At 32.9% G+C, this 23622-nt stretch overlaps 2 protein-coding genes across 2 annotated transcripts in view; one reads left to right on the forward strand and one right to left on the reverse strand.

Annotated features, from left to right (window-relative positions):
* Positions 1-2529, reverse strand: part of LOC133189813 (titin-like) — an 88410-nt gene extending 85881 nt beyond the window's left edge. Inside the window, exons 1-4 of the mRNA XM_061325204.1 lie at positions 2526-2529; positions 1191-1364; positions 777-867; positions 554-690 (exon numbers count right to left, since the gene is read on the reverse strand). Coding sequence (XP_061181188.1) covers positions 554-690; positions 777-867; positions 1191-1364; positions 2526-2529 — 406 coding nt within the window. The remainder of the gene's footprint in view (positions 1-553; positions 691-776; positions 868-1190; positions 1365-2525) is intronic.
* Positions 2530-16024: 13495 nt separating this feature from the next.
* LOC133189874 (cryptochrome-1-like) overlaps positions 16025-23622 on the forward strand; it is a 25080-nt gene continuing 17482 nt past the window's right edge. The window contains exon 1 of the mRNA XM_061325271.1: positions 16025-16095. The gene's annotated coding sequence lies outside the window, so the exon portion shown is untranslated. The remainder of the gene's footprint in view (positions 16096-23622) is intronic.

Raw genomic sequence — 23622 nt, forward strand, 5'->3', positions numbered from 1 at the left:
GCGAGCGACTGTTCATGTTAGTAACTTTTATCTAGTTAACACGATCGTCAATAACCGTGAACTAACAAACGTTAAGCAGAAGTAGGGTGAATATATACAGTATTGATTGTCGTCAGGAACTCGAACTTCAGGAAAATTATATGGTGGGCATGTGTTGGGAAACTCTTAGAAACAACATTAAATGTAAAGGATACTAATTAATCCATATTAACGAAACGAATAGCAAAGGATTTATAATTGTCCCCAATGTTACAATTTCCGTCGTACGATTCGATTCATTTGATGCGGAAGGGATATAGATACTTATCGATATACTTATCGATACTTAATACGAATGAAAAAAAAACAGTTATCTTTAAATAAAAACATTTTTAGTCTGCGCGAATCACATTAGAATGATATGGAATTTGGAAAAGTAAGCGTTCTCAAATGAACAAAGTTGTATGTAATACTTGGTAAATAATGCAACTTTTTTTCCGACTCACTATAGCCGTGCTTGATAAGAACCAGAGGAATAATTTTCAAGTTAAAAATATTAAAAAATATTACTTACCATTTAAACCATCTATCCTCACAAAATCGGAGCAGCCATCAAACCCCATCTCTAGATATTGTGACCGAAATTCAAATACTAAACGGGTATCCTTCTCAATGACTGCTGGTTCCACAGTCCAGAGACAATTCAAATTACTGAAAATAATAAAATTTTAAATGTTTGATAAGTATATGATATATTTTATTTGCAACAATTTCTGAACTGTTCGTTCTCAGATTACCTATAATAATTGGATGGGAATCTAGGGGACATAATAAATTTGGGTGTTTTGTCCGCGAACAGCCTTGTACCGTTACTCATGCAAGTAGATGCTGTGAAAATGAATTTTAATTTTGTACAGCACATATAGCAATATAGTACATAGAGCAATCATATAACAGATCAATTATTTCAATTCTTCTTCAGGAGAATTGTAACAATATCATTTAGCTAGGCGTATATATATATATATATATATATATATATATATATATATATATATATATATATATATATATATATATATATATATATATATATAATTGATTTAAAATTACGATTTTGGTCTTGAAATTATTTAAAGTAGGAAAATTTTAAAGACATTTTCAAAAATATATTCAACTGTATATCTATGTCGTATAGATATAATGGGTACCTATGTTCCTTTCCACAGCCATAAAACGAAACTGGAATCCGCCATCACTATGGGAAGAATTTGTCACCAGAGAGAGGAGGACCTCTGATGATCTAGTTTGTATTATGTCGATACAATATCCGTTATCATTGGGACAAGCGACACAGCTGTCCTTCTGTGCTGAGGATGTTGCACCTTCAAATTTTAAAAACTGATTGTTTTAAAAAGTCTACTAAATGATGTTTCTATACTTTTTTAAAAATTATTTTTCAAAAAAAATATACTGCAGTCTATGAAAACGAAACAGTGACAATTTATACATCTGATAGAGAACTTGTTACTTTTTAAAACAAATTGGTGGATTTGCTTATTTATGAGAGACTTAGAGACCAAGCAATATTTATCACCAGGGTTTGACCGGTGCAAAAAATTCTTTGTCCTATACTTACAGAATGAAAAGAGTATCCCAGCCTCATTTTGTGTGTAAAAAGTCAAATTAATATGCATACATATATAAAACAATATTTCCCCTTTATTAGTATCAGCCATTCAAAGGAGTGGGGAAGATGACTACCACTTGTAGGTATACAGACACCATTCTGTTGAAGAAATGTTGGGTTTTTGTTCAGAACTCAATGTCTGGGAATTTTAAGAGTGATTTTGGATTACATGCAACCTTAAAATTAAGTTGGGGTTAATGAAGAATGTGAACTTACTTCATTTCAAAGTTGAGGAATACCTGAGCCTTTTGTACAAACTTTGAAAATCTAATTTAATTGATTACCTGTCTTTATATTTGGAAATAATCAAGAAATCATAATACTATTTATTTAGAAAAATGGATTTTCTGATATGGTGAGAAGACGGATTTACATGCATGCATCTTCATGTTAAGGTCATTCATTTGATATATTTTTCTTTTGCGATAAAGTATGATATTGTTATTGTTATAATACCATTTACTAAAAAAATTGTAATGATACATTTGTTTGATTATTTGTTTGTTTAACGCCCCTTTCGAGAATTTTTCACCATTGAGACGCCACGACTTGCCGAGGAAGGCTGCAAATTTTAGACCTAAACTCGGCACTCAGGGCCATTTTAAAAGCAGTGAGGGAACCTTTTTCATGCCGGCACTTACTGCGACACGAGACAAACACTTATGTGTGGGTATCACTGTCTTATGACAGCTGGTTATTACTGCCATATGACAGCATCCAGTTTATATCTGCTACAAAAAAAAACAAAAAAACAAGAAAATGGGGTTTGAATTTTCTTTAAAATGGAAGAACAAAATAATAGGTACTTATTGTTTCAACACTTTGTTTTCTCAAAAAAATAGTGTTTGGTTTATACCCATTGTTTATTTTCATTCGCATTTACATTGCATAATTTAAAAAAACCAAAATTGCATATCATGTGAAATATTACATCGAATTTTGAATGATTTAATTGAATATTGTCGTTAAAAATGAAATCAGAATTTGTATGTGTGTGTGACAGAGAGAAAAAATGGGAAGGGGAGTTGCGCACATACCATAATATAGACTGATAGTTACATAAGAGTTGCACTCCCATCTCGGATAAACCACGATGTCATATCCCTGTGCAGCAGTGACTTTCCAGGAACAGTTTTTAGTTCTAAAATCAACAATTAATTATATGTCATTGTTTATAACTTTGAAGGTATTCCGAAAAAGAACAGAAAAAGTGTCGGTATGTAACGTTTTAGCTTGTAAACATATTGATGTGTTCTTACGCTTCATATCCTGTATTCACCGGGTAATTGTCTGGATATGCAACCTCTCTCCCCATATAAGGCTGAAGGATTATTTCATCAACCCCATTACAAGAATGTACAGGTGAAACTGTCGTGAAAACAAAAGCATAACGTTTAATATAATCTTTATCATTATAATATTATAATATTAACTACTTTCCACAGTGTATAAAGGCATTCATTTATTCAATAATATTCTTTCTATACAGGTTTTCGTCGAAGTTTTAATGCAATAGAAATTAAAGCAATATCTATTGTTACAGAAAAATAAATATATTAAATAGATTTGTTCAAAGGTTAACATGAATGAAATAAGAGTGTTTTTGACCTTAAAATATTTTAGTTCTTGGTTGATAAAAAAATGTAGAATGTTGGAAAAAATAATTCCTTATCATGTTTCAGGGTATTAGACATCCATACATGTAACTCTGAAATACATTGATACGTAACTTTATGAAATACATTGATACGTGCTTTTGTGAAATACATTGATACTGTATGTAACTTTGTGAAATGCATTGATACGTTACTTTGCATTTTTGAAATACATTGATACGCAACTGTGAAATATATTGATACTTATCATCTTTGTCTTGTATTCATTGACCAATTTTAAACAAGAAAATTCTGTACATTAATGTGTCTATTCACATTCCTAAGAAAATATATAGAAATTTCTTATGCCTCTCATGGAATATAATGATATATCATGATATACTATAATGTTTTTGTTGGTGATTTTTTTTTCATGGTGGGGCCACAGGTGCTTGAGGACAGGACCCCTCCCCCCATCCCCACCCCCACCCACGCTATAGACCACAGGGCCATTTCGATTTTTTTTTTCTTAAAAATAAACTTTCTATGAATATTTTATTTGTGATAAAATCTATACCAACAGTTCGAAAAATTACCTAAGAAAAATCATTTTATTAAATTTATGTCATTCATAAAAAAAATTAGGAGAAAATACCGTATAAACAAAATTTTAAGCAAGATTTCAATTTTGGCATAATAAGCGAGGGTTCTGAGATCGTTAAAACTGAATATCGGTAAAATTTATTCTGTATATGTTGTTATAGCTTTCTCTCTTGAAATTATAAAATCGCTAAAATTACTTATCGCTAAAAATATATTACCAATTTTTGGGGATTATTCGCTAAATTTGCGTCTCGATACAATTTCTACTTATACTGTATTCGAAAAGGTCCGGTGGTCTTAATGGGGGGAGGGGGGGTCCTGTCCTCAAGCACCTCTGATAAATAGATAGCGTAGTTATTTTTTTATAAAATGTCTTCCTTGCATTTAAGTGAGAGGTCGTCTTGAGGTATCACCTGCAACAAAAACATTGTCAAAACTAAATAAAAGAACATGTATCTTAGTAAGTAGACCAAAGCAGTAATTTTCAATTTGAAATTACTCAGTAAATAAAATTGCATGTCCTCTACTCAAGAACAACGAAGTAGGAAAATCAATTTGACATTTGAAAAAGTAAATGATTATAGATAAGGACCTCCACGTCAGCACAATTTTATTTCTGTCCCATACCATCCACACGACCAATGGCCAAAAGATTCATTAAAATATTGCTGGGATAACAAACGTTGGGTCATTGAGAATTTCTGGCGAATAATTGAGCAAAGAAATGATCTTGAATCTGTGCGCTATTCCTTAAGAATAAAAAAGGTGAAGATAACGAACAGTGCTCGCCCCCCCCCCCCAAAAAAATAATACAAACAACAAAAATATGTGAACAGAGCATAAAATACGGACCCCCGGAAATTCCAAAGGTTTGATCAGGTGCCTAAAAGTACCTATGAGTAATGAAAACTTATGAAATCTTCAGTAATAAAATTCAATAAATATTCTTTCATTAAAATTATGAAATGAAATGTTTTAGTTTTGATGCTCAGAGAGGCATTACAATACAACTATTGATCATGACAGGGCCATTCAGTAGTAGAATTTCAAAATCAAGTGTTGAACTAGAACTCAGACTACCTGGTGTTTTTATACTTGTTGATAAATCATGAGGACTATTTGTTTCATGACTGGGTGAGGCTCGAGATGTTTCGCGTAGGTGAGTACTTGTCTGGATACCAATATCCATTATGGAGGTAGTACTTTCAGACGTGCTTCTGGTCGATATTACAGAACTCAAGTCTTGGCTAAACGTAGATGTAGCCTTACTAGATGAGTATTTGGAACTCATGAGTATAGCCTCACTTGTCTGAGGAGCGCCACCAACCTCTGAAGTGACAATATCTTTGTTTGAACCATATAACTCAGAAGAAAAAAAACATACGTATGTTATTAGTAATTATAAATATATGAAATTTTTTTGCTGCATGGTCAAAACTTGTTTAAAGGTTTATTAATCTAGCTTTTAACAAACTGGGTGGTCATAAGAAAAATATGGTTGTATAATATATGTTACTAGTAATTAATAGTTTATATATGAAAAATTTTGTTTGCATGATCAACACTTGTTTAAAAGACTATCTATCTAAGCTTCAACAAACTGTCCTGCCTTAAGACTCGTAACCTTCATAGTAGATATGACTTAATACATGAAAAGAGAGAAAGAGGCAGGAATGCAATAACACAGTATCCAAAAATCCTCTGAAGGTATATGAATTTTATGCAATATATTAATATTTGAAGTTGAATGATTTTTTGAAGATCAGTCCTAACCTTAAACTTACTTTCAACAAAAAACGCCAAAACAAATCCGTTACCAGCATAGCCATAGTCACTTAAGAAACGCACGTTCACTGTCGTGCTATTCAGTGGCATGGGGGAAGATGTCTGTAAAATGCTGTCTTCTGTCTGCTCACAGAAGTCTTCAAAAAAATTGATTCATGAAGACATACTCAAATCAAAAATTTCTTAGGTCAAATAGGTATGAATGTAGCTATAGAATTTTTCTCAGTATTCAAAACTAGATGTTTGTGCACAATTTACTAAGAATCTTAATACAAATGTTCAAATATGAAGTTAAAACTCACTTAGAATAACCAATATGTAGGCCTTCAGATATTTTTACTTTATAAAAAGCAATAAGAGGAGCAAATTGTAATTGTTTTGATTCTATGAGAAGATTTATAACAAAACGTTAAGAATTACATCGCGAAGTGATTTATTTCATCGTTGATAGAAAATTATGTCCTCAATACAACCAATCAACCAAGAAATTTAATCAAAAAGCTTAAATATCTTTACATTTTGGAAAAACTTAAGGTACCTATATTGAAATGAAAAAAAGGAAATTCAACATCTCTTATCCAATACTAAAATATAGATACTGGCTAAACAATAATTCGAATGTTAATGAAAAAGCAAATCGTTCAAGCTGGTAATCGTTATCTTGTTGACATAATCATAAATTAAAGTGAACTAACTACATGTAAATCACAAGTAGGGTGAATATGTACAGTATCGATTGTCGTCAAGAATTGGAACTTCAGGACATATGTTTCGCAACTCTCACGAAACTGGCTAATCTATATTAACAGAAAAAAAAAATAGCATGGAATTTATAATTGTCCCAATGTTACAATGTCGGTCGCACGATTCAAATCATTTGATGCTGAAAGGATATTGATACTTATACTTATCGATATATTTATCGATACTGTCTACTTATGAAGAAAAATGTTATCATTAAATAAAAGCCTTTTTTTCTCCTGTCTGCGCAAATCACTTTAGAATGATATGATGATATTTGGAAATGAAAGGAACAAAATTGTGTGTGTAATACTGAAAGATTTTGTTGCTGACTCGATATAGTCATGTCTGATAATAAGTACCAGAAGAGTAATTTAGTAATAATTACCATTTACCAGACATTTAAAAAAAGACTTATATCACCTTACCAATTAGACCATTTATCCTCACGAAATCGGCGCAGCCATCAAACCCCATCTCTAGATATTGAGACCGAAACTCAAATACTAAACGGGTATCCTTCTCAATGACTGCTGGTTCCACAGTCCAGAGACAATTCAAATTACTGAAAATAATAAAATTCTTAATGCTTGATAAGAATATTATATATTCTTTTTCCAACAATTTCTAAATTGCTCACAGATTACCTATTATAACTTGATGGGAATTCAGGGGACATAATAAATTTGGGTGTTTTCTCCGCCAACAGCCTTGTACCGCTACTCACGCAAGTCCGAGCTATGGATGCGAAAATACATATAGAAATCATATAACAGATCAATTATTTCAATTAAGGAGAATTGTAACAATAACCTGTAGCTAGTTAAGCTATAGTCATATATATATATATATATATATATATATATATATATATATATATATATATATATATATATATATATATATATATATATATATATATATTGTTCGATGTATGCAAAAAAATAAAGTAATTTTTAAAAATAGATTTAAAATTATGATTTTTGTTTTGAAATTAATTTTTATAAAGGGAATTCTAAAAATATGTTCAACTGTATATCTATATTGTATAGATATTCCCGTGATATAATGGTACCTCTGTTCCTTTCCACGGCCATAAAACGAAAATGGAATCCGCCTCCACTATGGGAAGAATTTGTCAACAGAGAGAGGAGGACTTCTGATGATCTGGTTTGTATTATGTCGATACAGTATCCGTTACTACTGGGACAAGCGACACACCTGTCCTTCTGTGCCAAGGTTGTTGCACCTTTAAATTTTAGCAACTGATTGTCTTAAAAAGTCTACTAAATGGTATATATATATATATATATATATATATATATATATATATATATATATATATATATATATATATATATATATATATATATATATATATATATATATATATATATATTCAAAAAAAAAATAATTGCAGTCCAGTAAAACAAAGCGGTGACAATTAAAACATTTGTTAGAGAATTGCTACTTTTTTAAACAAATCGTTGGGATTGGCTTATCTATCAAAGGCCTATGAACCAGGCAGTATTCATTACAAGGGTGGGGCCGGTGCAAAAAATAATTAATTTTAAAAAGTCTTACAGAATGTAAAAAAATATATGGCCCATCCTCATTTTGTGGAAAAAAGTCAAATTGATATGCATACATATATAAAACAACCTTTCTCATTGATCGACATCAGCCATTTAGAGGAGTGAAGTAAATGAATACCACTTGTGAGTGTGTGGACTACATTCAGTTGAAGAACTGTTGGCTTCACAAAGTTGAAGATAACGAACAGTGTGATTGATCTCATAAATTCTACAAATAATGAAAATCTGAGAATAGGGCAAAAACTCACATACCATAGTAAAGACTGATAGTTACATCAGAGTAACACTCCCATCTCGGATAAACCACAACCTCATATCCCTGTGCTGCAGTGACTTTCCAGGAACAGTTTTTCGTTCTAAAATCATAAATTTTTATATGACATTTTTAAAGTATTCTGAAAAAGAACAAAAAAGCACTGTTGTGTTTAAAAGTTTCAGTTTATAAACATATTGATGTGTTCTCACGCTTCATATCCTGTATTCGTCGGGTAATTGTCTGGATAAGAAACCTTTCTCCCCATATAGGGCTGGAGAATTATTTCATCAACACCATTACAGGCAGGTACAGGTGAAACTGTCATGAAGACAAAAACATAACGTTTCATATCATGTAGATTATTATAATTTTATAAAAAAAGATACTTGTCACTGTGTATAAAGACATTCATTTTATTAATAGTATTCCTTCTATCCAGCATTTAATCCTCATGCAGATCTCAATACGATGGAAATTTAAGCATGATAGTAGGCTATGTGTTGTTGCAGTAAATCATATATATTAAACAGTAACATGAATGAAATGAGAGTGTTTTGATTTTAAAATGATTGTAGTTCTTGGTTGATCAAAATGTTGCAGAAGGATGCCAAGAATAACAATGTTACTGAAATATATAATCTAAAATGTGGAGATATGTAACTTAACCATTAGGAAAAAACATTTCTTTTGAAACTTTAATAAATTTTTAAACCAAGGCAGGCTACTGACAGATAAGTTAATGGTACATGGATTTCAACAACCTCGTTTAAAGTCAGTATTTCGTACAATTTATGGTCGCTATAATGATCTTGTTAGCAAATCTTGTTTTTATCATTGGATCGTATTTTGGCTGACTTGTTATACCAATTGTTAGGCCTTTGTTTTCATACTTAATTTGACTACGGAATGTTCCATCTACCTGATCAATACAGAGGGCTCACGGCCGGTATGTCCGTTCAACAGGGACGCTTACTCCTCCTGGGCACCTCTGGAATTTCCAGGGGTCCGTGTTTTATACCCTCTTCACAGAATTGTTTTCTTTATAGATTTTTTTTAGATGATCACTGTTTGCTAGCTGTTTTCACCTTTTTCACTTAGTTCCTCATTGTGTGTTTCAGGGTATAAGACATCAATCCATACATGTAACTTTGTGAAATACATTGATACTTTATAGTATCATTTTTATCTGTATTTGTTGATCATTTTTAACGGGTAAATACTGTAAATTAATGTGCCGATTCACATTCCTAAGAAAATATTCTGAGATTTCTCTTATTGAATACATAGAGTCAATTATATTGTGTGTTTTTATATTAGCTTTATTCAACGATTTGAAATGGTGTATATTCGCGAGGATTACGTTACGGCCTTGTGGCTCTAGAAGTGCCTGAACGTCGAAAAGATACATATATGTTATTTTATTACGTTGTTGACACTTTTCTTAAAATGCTAATTTGATTATTAAAAACTATCTTTTATGTTTACAAGTTTAAGGAAAAGGGACCAAAAAAACTAAACTCAAAAACAAAGTCTATTTCATACGCTGGTATACTGTAGAGGGTCTTGGTCATTGAGTTGGGGTTTATTGAACATAAAGTACACAGATGTGGTACACCTTCTATTTTGTGTTATTAAGCCTAAAAACTGCACTGTTTTGTTAATATTACTAAGAAAATGTCTGAGTTCATTATTAAGTGAAGAAGCAAGAAACAAATCAAAAAATGATTCAGACAGTAACGCAGAATTTTCTTTTTCTGCTTATAGTGACGGAGTTTGGGTACTCGGGGATAAAAGTATTTTGTTAAAAAACATTCTGATTGTACACACAAGTACTCTGAAGTTGATATTAAAAAGATGCTCGAGTTTCTAATTAAGAATATCTATGTAATTTGTGGAGATCAGGTCTCAACAATCTGTCGGAATTCCCATGGGTACCAATTGCGCCCCGTTACTAGCAGACTTATTTTTGTATTCATGTGATGCAGAATTTATTCAAAAACTGTTCGTTATCTTTACCTTTTACATTGTATATGAGAAATAGAAAAAACTTGCTGTGACCTTCAACTCGACATTTAGATATATCAACGACGTATTATCAATTAACAATAGTTACTTCCATTCAAATGTTGACTCGATATATCGATATAACTTTAAATTTTAAATTTGATGTCTAATATTAATTCATATGGAAGGATACCTCAATTCATGTATGGCAAATGATAATTTGTATTACAATAAAAATGCATTACATATCGCAGTAGACGGCAATACAGTTAAAAAAAATGCAGTATATCGCTATACGAAATTCCCAGCCCTTATATCATGATCTAATTTTCTTGGAATACCTTGAATAGACACTTTTTTAAAATTTGTTGATGATTTCTTTTTTCTCTTGTTGGAACTTCATTGCTGATTAAGAGAACTTGAGTGATCGATAACCTTAAAATTGCATGAAATATCTTCTTCTTTTTTTTTTTTTTTTTTTTTTTTTTAAATACTTGTAATGAATAATTAAAACAGAAACTTACTATAAGATAAAATAAACAGGTAAACAATTGCGTCTATGCCCATCCTCTAATTACAGTCCCTATGAAAAAAAAGTCAGATAAGATACATGTACAATTTTATGAAGGTAAAAGTAAGTTAAGCAGATCTAGAGTATGTACTCAAATCATATATGGTTTAAACAAAGCTATAAGTAATGATGGAATCATATGGTTTTTTTTTTTTTTTTTTTTTTTTTTTTTTTTTTTTTTTTTTTTTTTTTAACGTTGCCATTAGTTTTTAAGGGAGGTAAGACATAGCTGGAATCTCTACCATTTTCCTTACTTTTTGATTCAGCTTAATTAGTCCACAGTTTTTTGTAATAGTCATCACAAGCAATGGTTTGTGTGTGAGAGGGTGTGTGTGTGTGTGTTTTGTTGTTGTTGTTGTTGTTTTTTGTTTTTAATAATTTTTTCAGGATTATCAATTCGTTTAGCGATGATATAAAATACTTTCCATGATCCAGAAAACAGTATCTGTTTCATAAACGTTTTATATTTAAATACTAAGGTATAATATTAGCCAGGATTAGTCAGCATATATGATGTTTGTTTTTTTTTTTGTTTTTTTTTTTTTTTTGTTTTTTTTTTTTTTTTTTTGAATTTTAAAAAGTAAGCAGTATGAAATGTTTTTTTCTCCGATGAAAGCATTTTTATAATCCAATTAACTTACCTTCTCCTTACGTCCTCTAGAAAAAATAAAAAACCCTATATATATATATACGTTTTTCCGATAAAGAAATGCATGCATAATCATGAGACAAGGAAATTATTTGATAAATTGTCACACCATGAACAAGGAATTTTTTCGTAGTAATTCAATTCAAAGGTAGAAAAACCTTTGTTCTCTCTGACCCTAGCAATTGTGTAGCAAATTATCAAGGTAATAATTAAAAACGATTATAGTTGTTTTTTTTTTTCCTGGAAGAAATATGTATCTGCGTAAAAAAAATCCTAGTCATATTTTTAAAAAACGTTTATGAATCTTACTTAATCTTAAGACCCCCTCCTTACTTTAAATTATTACCAACTTTATTAATGGAATCTTAATACACTGAAACAAATTTGTGAGCAATTAAACTGTGTCAATTATTTTTTACCTCGACCTTCCCTATGACCTTGCACTTAACTTTCAACTTTAAAAGCCCTAATGTTTCTTTTAATCCATCTAACTCCGATTACATAGAGCACCCCCCCCCCTTCCCCAAAGTCGCAGTCATTTAAACTTTCCGCAGAGAAAGTGCACTGGAAAACTGTTTCTTATCATTGTCTTCTACGATAATTGATCTACACAACAATATTTGGCATGCTTGTCTTTTTCTTTTATCTCCATAAACAGCGTCAAAACTCTGTTCGCCGCGACGGGAAAATTTTTCTCACACCTTAAAATTGCACTTAATCTCTGGCGGAATATGTTTTTGGAATTTGATTGGCTAAAAATCTGTTTCTAACATTACATCTGGAAAATATCGTAATGTTTTATGGGAAAAAAACGTAAACAAATATTATTTATTCCAGAGACATAAATAAAGATTGAAAAGACATCTTATGTCTTTATCCTTGACAATTCCATGTCAAGGACAGTAACCATGTCTAATGGTTAAGTACTGCGTGACCGAGTGTGCGCGTGTAGGCAGTAGGGTGCACTACTCACATTCCGGGTGGACCCCTACCCTCTCCTGTTGGTGGTCAAAAGGTGGTGTTTTTATGTCTCTGTTTATTCACTGCAATATTTATAAACATTGCAGTTGAATTTTATACCCACGCATATTTAAATTTGCTCTCTGCCCGAAATTAGTTCAATTTTAAAAACAACATACAATCAATCAATCAAAGGTATTTGTAATATTGTAAATATTTTTAAATAATTTAATTTTGTTTATTCTAGCCCCTGATTGGTTAATATCCAAAAAGAAACAAATTATTTCTGTATAACCTGGTTTGGTATGGGGACACACACCACTGACAACCAGCTGAATCATCTGTATCCATACAATCCTCTCATTTCCAGTCCTCGGGATTCATGGAAAATTCCAGATTTAATAAATGTACCTTTAACTTAACAATAATTCGATCTTACCACATGTAAACAAACAACAAGGCTGCCGCTAGGCCTATGCATCAGTTTTTACCTCCCCTCGCTTCCCATCACTTCCGTTACTACGGTTGTATTATTGAGCGGCAAATTTGAACTAATAAAAAGCAACGAAAGTTTACACCCTTAGTTAATTAATGATTTTAAAATTAAATTATAAGAAATGACTCTAATTCTTGGCCAAATTATTCGAGTATAATCTGGTTTGGGTCAGTTTACTCTGTTTTATAATCCGCTTCGCGGATTATAAAGCGTAAACTGACCCAAACCAGGTTATACTCGAATATTTACATTTGCTGTGTTTTTCTACTAAGCCAACTGTAAAATTGATTTGAAAGTCATTTTTGTGTATACTCACGCGTAGAAATATACACGGTGAAACTCGCGCTAAAGTGACGTCACAATGAGGCTACAGAGACGTTAATAAAAATGTAACGATATAGGGCAGCAAGAAATTCAAATACTGAGTATATTATTGGTGCTTTTAAACTTGTAAAATGTAAATATAAGGAATGTTTTTAAGTTTAGTGTGAATTATTGGTGTGTAAATCACACAGACTTGCACGTAGGCATATTTTTCATCAAGCGCTAGCGCGCTTCATGAAATATGCCTACGTGACAAGTCTGTGTGATTTACACACCAATAACTCACACAAAACTTAAAAACATTCCTTAAATAATTTGGCCAAGAATTAGAGTCATTCCTAAATTAAGCTCAAATAATACAACCACTAGATAATGACCTCGATAAGTACTAGTAGTACTAGTGAGTACAGACGGAATTAAAGCAGGAATCACATTTACGCAGCTCTTTGCATACAAGAATATATATTTACATTTGCAATGCTTTTCTACTAAGCCAACTGTGAAATTTATTTGAAATTCATTTTCGTGTATACTCACGCGTAGAAATATGCACGGAGAAACTCGCGCTAAAGTGACGTCACAATGAGCTACGGAGACGTTCATAAAAATGTAACAATATAGGGAATAATTCAAACATTTTTGGTGCTTTAGAACATGTAAAATGTAAATATAAGGAATTTCTTTAAGTTTTGTATGAGTTATTGGTGTGTAAATCACACAGACTTGCCACGTAGGCATAAATCATGAAGCGCGCTAAATAATTATGTATCGAGTAACACCTTGAAGAAAATGTGCTAATGTTATATGTAACTGAGCTATATATAGTTCCGCTTAACTGCTGCGTTTTAATTATATAATTATAATTATATAGAATTTACTAAATGTATTTGCTTTCTCATTAGATTATCAAGAATAATCATGCATATAAGACAGGCTCGTAGGAAGCAATTTCAGTTGGGGGGGGGGGGGGGCACAGCCATACATTTTTAGTTGGGGGGCACTATCAACTACCGAAAATTCCTTGACAAGCAAAAAAAAAAAGGTCACACGTTTTTATTTAGGGGGCAAAAGCATATAGTAGCAATTTTTCTATAGTAATCTATACATCGGCAAAATTATGGGGGCACGCCCCCCCCCCCCCGGTTCCTACGGCCATGTAAGATATGTAATTGAACGAAAATACAATACCTCCAGTCAATTTCCTATAAATAAAAAATAAAACGGTGTTTAAAAATGCGAGAATTTGAAACTATAGAAATATCTAAAAGTGGCGCCAGATGGATATTCAGAGCATTACTTCTCCGGAATAGAACAGTCCACTTGTTTCACTTTTTACATTACAAATCAAGAAATACTTCCGGGAAAAATATATCGTTGAAAATACAAGGTAAGGTTAGCTTTTTAAAATAAAAGCTGAGAGTCAGCCACTGGAATACAGAAAGTTTCTTTCTTGGTTTGTGATGGTATATGATTTGTTTTATCCATCCTGTTGTGTTCATTAAAAGTCATTGTCGTCTAAGTTAAAATTCGCCCAGTCGTTTTCTTATTTGTAACATAATTCTGTACATAATAAATAATAAAGCATAGTTAAACTACATCGTGATCATTATGATGACCTCCAATTAATTTCTCTTGGGCGCGGACATCAGATAAAGTTCGTCTCAGAAATGAACAAAGCCACTATGATCCCAATCATTGAACGTGTAAGAATGTATACATTTTCATTTTTACTGTTAAATTCTATAAATAATATAGATTATGATGCTGAAAAGGAAGGTAGACCTTGGGTTAGATTGTGTTAATTATTATTAGATAAAAGTTTTTTAATCGTGCAGGTTCGAGGCAATGCATGATAGGGGAAGGGGGAGGGTGCATACTGTATGTATATTTAATTCAATTTCTAAATTTAAGCATCCATTTTAGTGTTATTAGGAAAGAAAATAATTGCTTCCAAAATAAAGTAATAAACTGGAGATTCAAAATATTTTATACATACAGTACGTATACCCTAAAAGATACTGGATTCCATCTCGCTCACTCTCTCTAATTGGGGGGGGGGGGCTGTCTATAAATCTGCGCAGTTTCTCTCAACTATCACAGTTCTACTGTGGTCAGTTTCTCACCTGTGGGCGCGGTTCACGTGCACAAGCGGCACTTACATGTACATGTCTATCATCGTGTAAATTACAAGCGGCACTTACATGTACATGTCTATCATCGTGTAAATTATAAGAATTTACACATCTTAAGTGATATTCTGACGTTTTCATAACTTTCATCATTAAGTAAAGAGATTCTTTTTTTTTCACTGTCTTGGGACCTTTGTGCAAGTGGATTATTGTGTGAATTCCGACCCGTACCTGTCTTATGCAAGGTATTGATCGAGGGAGTCTTGCATCAGGCATTCAGAGGAATACACACAAATCCTTGAACTTGCAACGGCGATTGAGGGTATATATCAAGTGTTAAATGTGCTCTGCATATAAACTTCTCATCTTCTATAAGAAGCACTGAAATATTTTCATAGTATCATATTTCCCACTTAGAACAATCTCTTCTTTAATTTTTCGTCGAGAACGACGAAGAACAATGCAGTCTATAAATAGATCGAGGTCGCGTCTTTGTTTAGAGGGTGTTTGTGAAGAATCACGCCCTTTGGTTGGAGCAAATAGCACGAGTTTCTTTAGAACAAGTCGTGTACATCTTTTTCCCAGAATTCCAAATTATGCAAGCGTACTTGCAGTTTTATCCCACCGTAACTAGTCAGCCCGCAGGCTGACTAATAACAAGCTGAAGCTGAAGGGCACTATCAAAGAGTCAGTAATGTAATCACTGATAAGCTGCTGAGTAAGTTTGAATATATTTTTATTCAGAAGTTATGATATGTGAATTGGCTGAAAGTTTTCCTATTGAGTAAAGAAGCTTGCACAGGAAATTGTTTTATAAATATGGGTCACCCCTTCTTCAGGTTGGGCACAGTTCCTTTTTTCAGTAACTGTTACGCTAAAGGGAATTGTTCCTCTTTTCAGTAATAAAAACATTACTGTATATGGAAATTTTCACTCATTTACCCTCTTTTCTCGTGTTTGCTTTGAATATTTTCACATCCTCTAAATATTTATAGTCTATTATAAGTGTGTATATCCTTAAAACTACAATATTTATTGCTGCAAAAAGCTGAAAAAGAGTGATGAAATATTTCTACGATATAGATTTCTTATAATCTCGGTGGAGATTCGGCTGGGCTAGATATTTGGACTGACGCCCACCGAATCTCGGGACAGTCCTTCATAATTCATGTCTGGGAATTCAGCCCCAACTTCGGCTGGCTATATCAAGAATTATTCACCTAGGCGACACTGTCGTTTGCTTCAATTAAGTCATTTAGTTGGTTAATTAATTGTCACTATTATTTTCACATTGCTAACCGTCTAGGCATGTAAATCCCACCATAAAAACATTCACTAAAATCTCCGTTCAAAATATGGCTCCCCTGACGTAATTGTTTATCTCCTCGCACTAAAGAGTTCCTACAGTCTGTTTTCTTTTATGTGATACTGAACCTCTACTGTGGCTTTTTAGTATTTTTCATAGAAATAAAAACAGACCATAGAGGAACTCTTTAGTGCGAGGAGATAAACAATTACGTCAGGGGAGCCATATTTTGAACGGAGATTTTAGTGAATGTTTTTATGGTGGGATTTTCATGCCTAGACGGCAAGCAATGTGAAAATAATAGTGACAGAGAGTTAAATAAACAACTAAATGACTTAATTGAAGCGAACGACAGTGTCGCCTAGGTGAATAATTCTTGATATAGCCGGCCGAAGTTGGGGCTGAATTCCCAGACATGAATTACGAAGGACTGTCCCGAGATTCGGTGGGCGTCAGTCCAAATATCTAGCCCAGCCGAATCTCCACCGAGATTAGATTTCTTACAGAAGCTTTTCTGTGTTAAAATTGTGAGATTGAATACGTTCAGCAATTGCTAATTCGTTCATGAAATTATTCATTCTAATAAATTTTTATAATCATTTCTTTCAAAGACATTGTAAAAATAATTTTTAATACCACTGCTTCTTTTACAGATGCAAATAATTAGATGAAATATTAAATTTCTGAATCAAAAGATAGTCATTCAAAGATGGTTTGAGAATGAATACCCTTGAAAGATTCCAGGGTTTGACACTAACGGTGGACCAGCGGCCCGAGTCTACCAAAAAATTGGAAGGTCCACCAAATGTTCAGGACCAGGTGGACCATCGGTCCACTTAAAAATTTAGCACTGTATGAAAAACACAGTAAAATTCGGTTTTCTTTTTCTTTAAATCGACATCCCTAAATCAAACGATTAATTCATCCATACTTGTATTTTACAAGAAATAAATATCAAATTTGTTTTAGGTATTAAAGCAGGGGAACCTAGTGACAATGTATATTTTACGTGTAATATTGATGACTACAATAACATTGAGACGCAAGAACATTCAACAAGGACCTTGAAAAAGAAGCATGTAAAATTAGTGCCAAGTTAGCCAGTCTGTCCTTTCTTTACTTAATGCACAGAAAGGTGTGAAAATGTACACTAGGTAACACTAACAGGAAACCACTTCACGCCTGAACACACACTGATGGCCAGGTTTCGAGATAATTAGAATTGATTGACAGCTGCATTTATGCATTGTTTATTTTTCATATAGATGTTCAAATAGGCGTAATTTATATTTTATTAATACGTTGTCTGCAGTTTCTGTTTTTTCTGCTTTACTTTATATCACATATTAAAAGAATCATATGATCACAGTTTATTTGAATAAATAATAATAAAAAAATTAATAAATACATATACTTTTGTCAGTTTTGCATCATAGTAAAAAAAATGTTCTAGCCATAGATACATGAAAAATTCACTTGTTTATAGATATATGTTTATTCACCAATCAAGGGCGCTCAGGGGGCTTATACAATTGTTTCAGAATGATCACATATAAATAATATTAAAGAATATTGTAATATGAAAGAATATAAATCATATCTTAGTTAATTTATTAGGATTTTAAATTTTATCTACCTTTGGAAGCGAATTAAATGCAGGTTTTTACCATTGTAAATAAATGGTATTAAAATAACAAATTCGTTTGAAGATGTAGGTTTTTTTTAATATTAGAAATATGTTCAACAAAATTGCTGATTGAGAAAAACTCCTGACTAATCGATTTGTTTCTGCTGATTCAGATTGGTTAAACTTGTACTTTATTAATCTGACTGGACTGGGTGCATAAGTTAATTTCAAGCCTTCATCCCTTGTATATTAATTCATTCATTAATTCACACATTTATTAAGGTCCATCAGAATTTGAGAAGGTCCACCAATTATTTTTGACAAGTGGACCTGCGGTCCACCAAGGTAAATAAGTTAGTATCGAACCCTGGATTCCATACTTTTCGTATCATTTATCAACAGGGAAAATTTATTAAGTAGAAGTCGTGGATTACTGCTGCACATTTCATGTTCAAAAGATGTCACCTCAACGAAACCAAGCTATGAAATTTTCCGTTTTTGAACTAGTAATAATACACTTATAAGGGAAATATTCACATCCGTTGGAAGAATACTCATGATGTCGTACGATTAAATCTCATCTTACTCCCATCTGCAGCACTAAAGGACCGGAATTTTTTGTCAGCGAGGTTGGTTTAATAAAGTTTAAACGCATCACATCATATTTTTCATGCACTTTTTATTTAATACATGGATTTGGGGCATTATTTTAAAAATATAACGAAAATTCCCGTATACAGTAATGTTTTTTATTACTGAAAAGAGGAACAATTCCCTTTTAGGGTAACAGTTACTGAAAAAAAGGAACTGTGCCCAACCTGTTCTTTTCTTTCCACAAGGTACCTAACTCATAGGCACTTGGTTTCAGTATAGTGTAATTTGTGTATTATGTGTTTAACTATTTCTAGGTATGTCTGAATACACACATTAAAATAAAAATCAAAAATCGCTGAAATTAGAACGTTTTAAAAATATCAGAAAGAGTAGGTTAGGTATGACAGTTTCAGGAGTGCCTTGGTTCACACTTGATCTACACTTTTCCTACCGGTGTCGGTGCTTGAAAATGCTTGAATAATGCCTTTCAATCATCTGCCAATTTGAACTTGCCGTATAAAACATGCAGTAAACCAAAATGGCCTCGATACCTAGCACTGAACAGGTCTGGTACAATCACTAGATTTACCTACATAGCTTGAATTACCTACATGGCTTTATTTACCCACCTGAAGTAGCTTTATTTAGCTACCAAATCAAACTAATTTCTTATATTAACATTTTTTTCTTGAGATGTGCAGAAAATCACTTTGATGCAGTGATAATTTTCAACTTTAAACTCATCTGAAAATACGCTTGAAAATTTCGATATATATTTAATTGCTGTGATAAAATTCATAAATCTATTTCAAAATTAAGGATTATCTCCCTCATTCATAGCTCTGATCATTCAATGTATTTTGCTGCAGTCTTTGGCACCCCCCTTTTATCAGCTCTTCAAAGTTTTTTATTTAAATATTTTGGATTTCCAACATTTCAACAGGAGCATCACTGAAAAGACATAATTTGTCAAAATGTGCATCTGGTGCACCAAAATTGGTACAATATATGATTTATTGAAAACAATTCATGAAAAAATCACTCTTAAAAATGTGTCTTTCTGCGCAATTGCAATCAAAGTTCTGAAAGTTTTGGAGCCTGTATACAACAGTTAGTTTGTGAACAAACAGTTACTTCTTTAATTAAATTATGATTAACATGATAATTGATTGGTAATTATTCAGCACAATGTGAATTTATCATACTTAACCATGCCTCACCGCAGACAAAGTGGTATACAATTAATCAATGAAAATACATCTTTTGCTTAAAGGTGTTTAAATGCAGCAATGTATAAACTATATCTGCTTTGGATTGCTTTTTTAGCTCACCTGAGCCGAAGGCTCAAGTGAGCTTTTCTGATCAAAATTTGTCCGTTGTCTGTCGGCGGCGGCGGCGTTGTTGTCGTTGTCGTTGTAAACTTTTCACAATTTCATCTTCTTCTCCAGAACTACTGGGCCAATTTCAACCAAACTTGGCACAGAGTATCCTTGGGTGAATGGGGTTCAAGTTTGTTCAAATGAAGGGCCACGCCTTCTTCCAAGGGGAGATAATCATGAATTCATGAAAAATTAATGGCATCATTTAAAAATCTTCTTCTCAAGAACCACTGTGCTTGAAAATATGAAACTTATATGGAAGCATCCTCAGGTAGTGTAGATTCAAATTTGTTCAAATCATGACCCCCGGGGGTAGGGTGGGGCCACAATGGGCGATCAAAGTTTTACATAGAAATATATTGGAAAATTCTTTAAAAATCTTCTTCTCCAGAACAGCAAAGCCATGATTGGTCATATTTATATGGAAGCATCCTCAGGTAGTGTAGATTCAAATTTGTTCAAATCATGACCCCCGGAGGTAGGGTGGGGCCACAATGGACGATCAAAGCTTTACATGGGAATATATAGGAAAACTCTTTAAAAATCTTCTTCTCAAGAACAGCAAAGCCATGATTGGACATATTTATATGGAAGCATCCTCAGGTAGTGTAGATTCAAGTTTGTTCAAATCATGACCCCAGTGGGTAGGGTGGGGCCACAATGGGCGATCAAAGTTTTACATAGAAATATATAGGAAAACTCTTTAAAAATCTTCTTCTCAAGAACAGCAAAGCCATGATTGGTCATATTTATATGGAAGCATCCTCAGGTAGTGTAGATTCAAGTTTGTTCCAATCATGACCCCCGGGGATAGGATGGGGCCACAATGGGCGATCAAAGTTTTACATAGGAATATATAGGAAAGCTCTTTAAAAATCTTCTTCTCAAGAACAGCAAAGCCATGATTGGTCTTATTTATATGGAAGCATCCTCAGATAGTGTAGATTCAATTTTGATCAAATCATGACCCCCGGGGGGTAGGGTGGGGCCACAATGGGTGATCCAAATTTTAAATAAGAATACATAGGAAAAATCTGTAAAAATCTTTTTCACAAGAACAACAAAGCCATGATTGGTCATATTTTCATGGAAGCATCCTCAAGTAGTGCAGGTTCAAGTTTGTTCAAACATGACCCCCGGGGGTAGGGTGGGGCCACAATGGGCGATCAAAGTTTTACATAGGAATATATAGGAAAATTGTTTAAAAATCTTCTTCTCAAGAACAGCAAAGCCATGAATGGTTATATTTATATGGAAGCATCCTCAGGTAGTGTAGATTCAAGTTTGTTCCAATCATGACCCCCGGGGGTAGGGTGGGGCCACAATGGGCGATCCAAATTTTAAATAAGAATACATAGGAAAAATCTGTAAAAATCTTTTTCACAAGAACAACAAAGCCATGATTGGTCATATTTACATGGAAGCATCCTCAAGTAGTGTAGATTCAAGTTTGTTCAAATCATGACCCCCTGGGGTCGGGTGGGGCCACAATGGGCGATCAAAGTTTTGCGTAGGAACACATAGTAAAAACCTTTAAAAAAAACTGTTTCTTAAGAACAGCAAAGCCATAATTGGTCATATTTATATGGAAGCATTCTTAGATAGTGTACATTCAAGTTTGTTCAAACATGACCCCTGGAGGTCGAGTGGGGCCACAATGGGTGATCAAAGTTTTACATAGGAATACGTAGGTTAAATCTTTAAAAATCTTCTACTCAAGAACTGCAAAGCCATGATTGGTCATATTTAAATGAAAGCATCCTCAGATAATGTAGATTCAAATTTGTTCAATTCATGACCCCCCCCCCTCCCCCCTGCACCACTTTTATATTAAACTTTTCAACCTTTCAAGACTGAACTGATTTCTGCTTTTTCCTAGCCATAGTGCTCAGGTGAGCGATGTGGCCCCTGGGCCTCTTGTTAAAAATCCTGAGTGTAAATATATGAAGTCATATACTTGTAATTTTTTGTGTTTTTGAAATAAAAAGCAAAATTGTGAAAAGTTGCATGGAAATAGCTAAATAAAGCTACCTGAGGCAGCTAAATAATGCTGCTGTAGGTAATTCTAGCTATGTAGCTAAATGTACTAATTGTACTGGACCTGCTGAAACTGAAAGCAACTGAAGTGACAATTACTGACTATGTAAAATGTAGAGGCATCCCAGATAAACATGGAAAGTCTAGAGAGAACAAGGGGGGGGGGGGGGGGGGAATGACCTACAGTTTTAAAATAGGAGTAGGATAAAACATACTTATAAGGAAGTGCTTTCAGCTCAGGTGAGCTAATAAAAAATTGAAGGTCAGGACATAGACACATTTGTATTGCTAATGTGCTAAAAAAAAATTTCAGTATAATGTCTGTTGAATTGAACTTAACTCTTAAATTCTTAATATTCAATAACAACAACATTCTTTATAATAATCTAACAACAAACACAAGCTCTAGCTCACAGTTATTGTAAGTACAGAACATTTTAGCAGAATTTCTAAAGGTATGAATGGACAAGCAATTCAGCTAAACTTTAGTGGACTTATAAGAAAACCTGTAAAAATTCATTGTACATTTTAGCACTTTTTAGCTAGCCCAATTTTAGCAAATTTTTTTTTTCAGAGATAATTTAAATTCTTTTTTAAACAATCAATGTAAAGTCAGCAGTATTCAGCAGATGAATGACTGTTTTCAACTACATACTAAGTGGAGGTTTAGATAGTAAAGGTCAGAAATTTTCAACTGAATAAAACTCACAAACACGTTTTTAATGTAATTACTTGTGTAACAGGAAAGGACCCAAACCATTACACTTGTATATATATTCATTTGTAATTACGACGCTGAACAGTAAGGAAGTTGGTGGAGACATAAATCAATTGAGGAGAAGAGAGTATCATATGTGGAAGATTTCAGTATACAGTTGATGGAGTACTATAATCTGTTGATGTTCTTGTAAATGCTCTGTAAAACACTCCAAAACTCATATCTGTAATACATGTAATAGTTTCAGGCAGTAATTGAATTAACTACATGTATAGCCTTCTCAAAATCCTATTGTTACCTTCCCCTTGGTGGGCATGGGGAAGCAGACTAGTCTAGCTAATAGAAAAGGAATGTGTATATTTTACTTAAGCCTCTTGCTAAAATGTCCACATCCTATTTAAATTCTGCTAAAATGTCCACAAAAAATGCATTAAAACATCAATTTTTTCTGCAAAAACATCCTGTCAATCTGGTTAAATGTCCGATGCCAGTTATTGTTCAGGTTTCGACCACTACAAACATCAGTAATCACTGAACTTGAACATAAACCACTGGTGTGTTGATTGCTTTCTTAACGAGGCCGA

The sequence above is a fragment of the Saccostrea echinata genome, unplaced genomic scaffold (assembly GCF_033153115.1).
Source record: "Saccostrea echinata isolate AGI-Se365-2 ecotype Australia unplaced genomic scaffold, CSIRO_AGI_Sech_v1 ptg000020l, whole genome shotgun sequence".
Classification (NCBI taxonomy): domain Eukaryota; kingdom Metazoa; phylum Mollusca; class Bivalvia; order Ostreida; family Ostreidae; genus Saccostrea; species Saccostrea echinata.